Genomic DNA, 7,500 nt, shown 5'->3' with positions numbered 1-7,500 from the left:
TGACTCGGCCCTCGCCCCGCCCCTCTCTGACGACCACGGCAGCAGACCTGACATGGTGAGAGAGGGCGAAGAGAGAGAGAGAGAGAGAGAGAGATAAACAGAACCATAAATGGGGAGGAAAAAAAAGCTAGGAGACTGAGAAAAGATGCTAGGTGTCCTAGCATGCTAGGAGACTGAGAAAAGATGCTAGGTGTCCTAGCATTCTAGGAGACTGGGAAAAGATGCTAGGTGTCCTAGCATGCTAGGATATGCTAAAAGTGGCTTGCTAGGTGGCTCAGGTGTCTCTCTCTACTCTGTGTTGGGAGGGGTTTGTTTTTCATGCCAGTCAATGTCCTCTGCCCATAATGGCCATTCCAGCATCCAGGTCTCTCTCGACTGGCAAAAACAAACCAGCTACCGACAACCCCGTTAACCAGAACAAATCACTACCTCGCCCCTGCCCCTCTCCGTGGGTGGGAGGACGTGCATCTGTACTTACACACACACACACACACCCGCCGGCCCCCTCTCTCCTTGACCCACACCTGCCCCCTGAATGCAACTCCCAAAGGACATCCTTGAAAGGAAGTCTGCCACAGCGGAAGGAACACACACACACGCAGACACACACACACACAATGCTCCCTCAGCTTTCCCAAACACTCCGTAACAGGGGCATGCAAGTGTAATGCGATACGTTCGACACGGTCCGCGTCTCCCCATTGTCTCGGCTCTGTGTTTGTGTGTCTGTCCCTCTTCCCCCCTGTTCCTCCTGTGTTTGTGTGTCTGTCCCTCTTCCCCCCTGTTCCTCCTGTGTTTCTGCGTCTGTCCCTCTTCCCCCCTGTTCCTCCTGTGTTTGGGAATGCTGCCTCCACCACCGGCCCTGTTGTTTACCCCCTCACGGTTATTCTCTACTGGCTGTCTGCACCTGGACACCCACCCGCACACATAGATAATAGAGAGAGAGAGAAAGAAGAGAGAGAGAAAGAACCCCAGAATCCTGTTTTTTTTTCTGGCTCTTTGAACCATGTACCTGGGCCCTGCAACAAACAGGTCCCTCGAGAACCTACTACAGGGCCAGCCACGGGAGAGAGAGGGAGAGAGAGAGAGAGAGAGAAAAAAGAGAGAGAGAGAGACTCATTTGGCAGACTGAAGACCTGAGCCAGGAGTTTGAAAGCGGTCGACTTTTCAAGTGCTCTCCTTTTGGAAATGGGTAGCCATTAAGAAAACTCTGTGCTGTCTTTTCTTTTTGAGTTGGGGGGAGAGGGAGGGACGCGGTTAGGCTTTGGTTTTGAGAGGCAGGTTGAGTGGGTTCACCTTGTGTGCCGGCTGACCGTGCGTGAGAGAGAGCTTTTGTTGCTCTCTGCGTCTGACACGGGTGACTCAGAGAATCACAGAGGCTCTCAGCGCGCCTCCTCATTTTGGACTGGGTACCATGGCTATAAAAGGCAGCCATTACCGCCAGGCAGCGGTTGTTCGCTGTTGGTTCTGCTCCAGAAACAGCCCGGCTAGCCAGACACGTCCCCCCCCACATGAGCATCACAGCCACAATCACAGCATTTACTCCAGCCACACAGTGCGTTTAAAGAACGTTTCTCTCTTTTATTTATTTATTTATTTATTTATTTATTTATTTATTTATTTATTCAGAAATACAGATCCCCCATTAGCTGTTGCACATGCATGAAACATGTAAACATGACATTGTACATAACAGTCAAAATCAGGATTTCATTATTTAAAAAACAGACAAACCAAAAAAGCGTTCAAAAAACATTATAAAGACAAGAACATGAAAGCAAAACATGGAAATTAAACCGTGTTCATGTCATATTCACCAAGTTGCGCTGCAAGGGATCTTGTGAGTCGTTTTTTGCTGGTCGCTTGGGCCATTTGTGACAGTAGGGAATTCCATATGACTGTTGCCCTATACTGTAGATTACTGTACGTCTCATGACATTAGTTATTTGGTTTGGGGACTTCAAACAGACCATTGGTTCCCTGTCTGGAGGAGGACTAATCCTGCCTGTCAGAACTGTCTGTGAGGGGATTGTACAGCCAATTTTGGGGTTTTAACACAGAGATGTTTCTCTGAAATCCAAGAAGCGAGGCGGTGAGTCTGTCCTCTGCTTTGAGCCAAGAGAGACTTAGCATGCATTGTTGTTCACATGAGCCCTGAGTGTTGCAGTGAAGGGCAGGATGTGCTGCTCTGTTCTGGGCCAGCTGTAAACTTTACCTCCTTGTCTTTGCTGCACCAGACCATCAAACCTGTACCTGGGCAGTAGATAAGATGGGTTAAGACGAGATCGATCCTGTTTGGTTGAGTGTGGTGTCTCTGGTACCATGCAGTAGCTCTCTCTCTCACACACTCACACACACACACACACACACACACACACACACACACACACACACACACACACACACACACACACACCCACACCCACACCCACCCCATAACCCAATGCTACAATAGGTCTTTTTACATGGATGTTATGGATCAGTACCCTACTGGTCTCACCAAGTCAGAAACTCACACACCCGTCGGAAAGTGCCGATCCGGTGAATTTCGCTAGCGATTCTGCCGACGAATCGAGAAGTAGTGCTTCGAAGGGAGGGCGGGGATTTCAACGGATTTTTTTTCCCGCGATAATTGAATGCACACTGCTCACCTGCGAAACGCTGGCATTGGAAAAAACGTAATCTTTTTCCAAATGTAATTTCCGCGCAATGCGGGCACGTCGGTTTGTAAACAGTAGCATGGGCGGAGGGGGAGGGTCATCGCGTACAGTACAACTCAGGTGGAGCCTGCAGCAAAAAGTTCGGAGTGGTACAGACTTACAGTTTACCACTTCTGACAGCACTTTTAAATCCTGTGCCCCCAGAATATCAATCAAGAGATAAGATCCTGGGATCGGAGATAAGCACCCTACCACCTCATCTGTATCCCTCCACCTCTCTCTCTCTCTCTCTTTTTCTCTATATATCTCTCTCTCTCTGCCTTTTTCCCCTCTCTCTCTCTCTCTCTTTCTACTCTCTCTGCAGAGTGAGTGAGATTAGGTGTAATTAAGGTCAATCCAGCGATAAACCTGGAGTCGTCTCCTAATTGATTTTCTCTGCTACAGTGAAGTTCTGGGACGCACAAATGAGGCATCAAATGCAGACCTGCTCTCTCTTTGGTGGAGCTGCTCAGGTGAAACCAATCCTCTCCTAGCTGTCACTCTCTCCCTCTCTCTCGCCCTTTCTCTCTCTCTCTCTCTCTCTCCCTCTCTCTCTCTCCCCCTCTCTCCCTCTCTCTCTCTCCCTCCCACCCCTCTCTCTCCCTCTCTCTCTCTCCCTCCCCCCCTCTCTCTCCTCCCCCCCACCCCTCTCTTTCTCTCTGTCTCTCTCTCTCTCTTATGTCCCTAAGCTGTAATTACATGAATTTGGGAGCACTTCCATATCTTGAAAGCATCACAGTGACACTCCGAACCAGCTGATTTTTCCCCCTCACCTCACACTTCAATATCAGGGCAATGGCTGTACAATGTCGGTGAAAGGTGAAATGGCTTACTTTGTTTTTGTCGTGGCCTGTTATGTTTATGTACTGCACAGTCGCTTTGCATGGGAACCGGTGTTGGAGACACACGTGTTTGATACAATTCCTCATTCCATAACAACGAGCCCGTCCTCCGATTTCTACCTGCGCCAGCCTCCCCTGATGGGAACTAAGGTAAACAGTAGACGTCAGAGAAGAAGCTCGACAAGGAGAGGTCAACTAGGCACGACAGTAATTGCGTGTGTGTGTGTGTGTGTGTGTTCTCCAACCTCTTCCCTCGAGGGTAATGCTTCAGCTCTGAGTAAAGGGGTTCTATGATGGATTTGATGGGGGGGTCAAGGTTAACAGTGAAGCATACTGAACCTGTGATCTTACAAACAGACGTCTGACACACACACACACACACACACACACTCTGACACACACACACACACACAAACACACACCATCTTTCATACGCCTGACACATACCAGAATCACAAAAACGTTCCCAGAGAAAACACACACACACACACACACACACACACACACCTCATTTCTCATGTGAGCGTCAACAACCTCACACACCTCATTTATCAAGCGCGCATGTCAACTCTGGCATAGTTTTTCAGTCACAGTAGCCTCTCCAGACGGGGAAAACAACCTCAGCCAGACACACAAACAAAAAGCGTACGTACGGCAGCCTCCAACTTCCTCTCGACATTGAGGCAACGTGAGAGTATGAGGCATCGGTCAGACTGTCAACGTCTGGAGCTTTTAAACAGCGAATTCAAAAGCATCCCTGTTGTTTAATGTGGGCCTCGGTTCAGTCCCGTGTTTGGATGATCCAGTACGCTCCGTGTGCTCCTGCGGGCCTGGGAACACTCAGCTCCTAATGGACCAGAGGAAGATGCACAACAACAATGGAGACACCAGCTCCCCTCTTTCTCTCTCACAGCCCCCCCCCCCCCCCCGACCACCCCCCCCGACCCCTGCAGTAACATGTGGTCCATTGTGGGTTAATCGCATGGTGACCTAATAAGTGGGTCACTATTTGTGTGCACGGCAACATCGCTGTGTGTAGTGTGTGTGTGTGTGTGTGTGTGTGTGTGTGTGTGTGTGTGTGTGTGTGTGTGTGTGTGTAGGGGGGGGGGGTTGGACAGAGGGTCCTGGGCCAGGGGAGCGGAGGAGGGGCGGTGTGGGAGAGGTAGATGGGACAGGGAGCCCCCCCCCTGTATGTGTCATTAGGACATTGGGGGGGGGGGTCGACACAATGAACCTGACGAGGCAGAAAACGTAATAGGACACTCCTCGTTTCACTGTAGAGCGTTTTGGGGGGCGTATTTTTTTTTTCTTCCTCCTCCTTTTGTCTTTTCAACAGTTGCCATCCATTTTTTCTGTACTTCACTATTTACACCCCCCCGGGCTGTTGTTTGCGCTGCGTGACTTTTAAAAATAGCCTTTTTCGCTTGAGAGAGAGAGAGAGAGAGAGAGAGAGAGAAAGGAAGAGATGGAGAGAAGGGACTAAGAAGAGCCAATAGAGGAGGGGGGGAACAGAGTGAATGAAGGTAAGTGAGACACTGGTTAGAGTGGGGGGGGGGCATCTGATGTCACAGAGCTGAACCACGTTGATGTTGGTCATTGTGTGAAGTAGATTGAAGGTGATTGATGTGACCAAGGGGACAGGGACGGGGGGGTAGTTTGGTTCATGGGGAGGTCTCTAGCAGCAGAGGACTGTAGCAGCAGAGAGACTTGACTGTGTGTGTGTGTGTGTGTGTATGTGTGTGTGTGTGTGTGTGTGTATGTGTGTGTGTGTGTGTGTGCGTCCTGACAGGACGGCAGCAGTAGCAGCAGTGGTGGCCATGCACTGACACACAAGGGAGGAGCCATGGACAGACAGCAGACCGAGGTCCCTGCAGCCAGATGAACCAGGTCACACTCAGGTAAGAGAGTAGAAGTGTGTGTGTGTGTGTGTGTGTCTGGTCTGGGTCTGGGTCTGGGTCTGGGTCTGTGTGCGCGCACGCTGTGTGTGTGTGTGTTCACGTTTACATAACATGTTTCAGCATGTGTTTTGCATTTCTATCTGTTTACTCTGCCTGGATGAGTGTGTGTTTGTTGATGTGTGTGTGTGTGTTTGTTTCTCCCACATCCTCTCTCTCTCTCTCTCTTTGTCATTACGTCCTCTCCTGTTTAGCATTCCTAACAAGGCGCGGGAGAGGAGAGGAGAGGAGAGGAGAGGAGAGGAGAGGAGAGGAGAGGAGAGGAGAGATGAGGGAGGCGGGGTAGGGGGGCGTCGTAAAGGGGAAATCATTAGGGTTGGGGGAGACAGACAGATCATAGATCAGTGGTTGGGCCTGGGCTGAGGGTAATAACCTGGGCTGGGATTACATAGGCTAGACCCCCCCCCCCCTCTCTCTTTGTTCCCCTCCTGCTGCCACGAGATTAAAGAGCCTTAGTTTACCTGTGTGTGTGTGTGTGTGTGTGTGTGTGTGTGTGGTGTGTGTGTGTGTGTGTGTGTGTGCGCATTTTTGCTCTTTTGGCTCCGCAATCAGTGACTAGTGCCCTCTCACTCTTATTGCTGGATTAACCAATCCTTGATAGGCTCCTGTGCGTGTGTCTCTCTCCATGGCAACCAAGCAGTGCTGCCCGTCAGTGGCAGGGGAGGCTGGCGGAGGTAGATGATCATTGGAACGCACGGAACGGAATGAGGAACGAGGAACGCGCGTTTGACGCCATTCCGCATTCCGTCCCGTGCGTTACAACGAGCCCCGTCCTCCGATATTCTACCTCCTCCAGCCTCCCCCGGCCCATAGCTACTCCCCGGGAGGGAGCGTACCCCGTAGTATCCCAGCATGCTCTACGCTCGCGCGATTCCCCCGGCCTCGGGACGGAGCGACGGATGGTTTCTACGCTTCCTGTTGCCAGTAACCACGGCAACCAGAACGTACGCAAGCAACCTCAACCCATGTGATTTTTTGGATTTTTTTGTTCTGTTCTTTTCTGTTTTGTTTTTTTCTGTTCCAATACTCTCTCATGGCATATTTTTCATTGGTTGATTATGTTCTTTTCCTCATTTCACCATTTTATTAAGCCCGGTTGGCCACTGAGAGCAGTTTCAGTCCTGTAGCTCCTCGCTTCGTGAGCGGTTCTTTCACCGATACTTCCTCGCTGACTTTTGTTTTGCTAAAAGAAGGTCCTCCTCCCCCGACTCCAAGGTGAGAGTGAGGTGTTATTAAAGCCGGGGCCAAGAGTTGCCGACAGCCACAGAGTTGATATACGGGGAAGTCAGTGAACAGTGTGTGTTCCATCTGTCTCTCTCCTCATTGCTCTTTTCATCCTCCCTCAACCCCCCCCCCCCCTCCTCCTCCTCTCCCCCCCCCCCCCCCCACCCCCCCCCCTAGTGGAATGGATGTGTTTGTTAGTGTTTTCCTCTGGATGCTTACGGAGGAGAGGCTGGCATGCATGTGTTACCCTGCCTAACAAGCTCTGGCTGCCTCTGATGAGCTTGTTTGTGCCAGCGTTTGTTTTTATCAATGTAAATTGGTTTCAGAGAGGCTGTTGTCGGCCGTGTGTGTGTGTGTGTGTGTGTGTGTCTCTGTGTGTCTCTGTGTGTCTCTGTGTGTGTATGTGTGTCTCTGTGTGTCTCTGTGTGTGTCTGTGTGTGTCTGTGTGTCTGTCTGTCTGTATGTGTGTGTGTGTGTATGTGTGTGTCTATGTATGTGTGTGTATGTACGCAAAGGTAAATTTTGTTTGGGAGAAGGTGTGTTAGCACACATGCATGTGTAATTTCTGGGTGTGTGTGATCGGGTCGAAGATGTGTGTATAATATGAATGTCATTTAAAGGAAGCTTTGTGCATCGTGTTCGGTGAGGTACACACAGTACTCAGTCAGTGTGTTGCTGTATACGTATGTAAATGTATGCTGTGGGTGTACGTGTGTGTGTGTGTGTGTGTGTGTGTGTGTGTGTGTGTGTGTGTGTGTGTGTGTGTGTGTGTGTGTGTGT

General features: G+C 50.4%; 1 protein-coding gene across 1 annotated transcript in view; it reads left to right on the top strand.

Moving 5' to 3' along the window:
• The window catches only part of pard3ba (par-3 family cell polarity regulator beta a), an 88,792-nt gene that overhangs the window by 22,474 nt on the left and 58,818 nt on the right, over positions 1-7,500 (top strand). The window contains 2 exon segments of the mRNA XM_083680590.1: positions 1-55; positions 5,331-5,405. The exon segment at positions 1-55 is cut by the window's left edge and continues 28 nt beyond it. Of these exon segments, the coding sequence (XP_083536716.1) occupies positions 1-55; positions 5,331-5,405 (130 nt within the window).

The sequence above is a fragment of the Argentina silus genome (genome assembly GCF_951799395.1).
Source record: "Argentina silus genome assembly, chromosome: 11".
Taxonomy (NCBI): Eukaryota; Metazoa; Chordata; class Actinopteri; order Argentiniformes; family Argentinidae; genus Argentina; species Argentina silus.
Note: the sequence above shows the minus strand (reverse complement) of the source record. Positions and strands in the feature narration are given on the sequence as shown.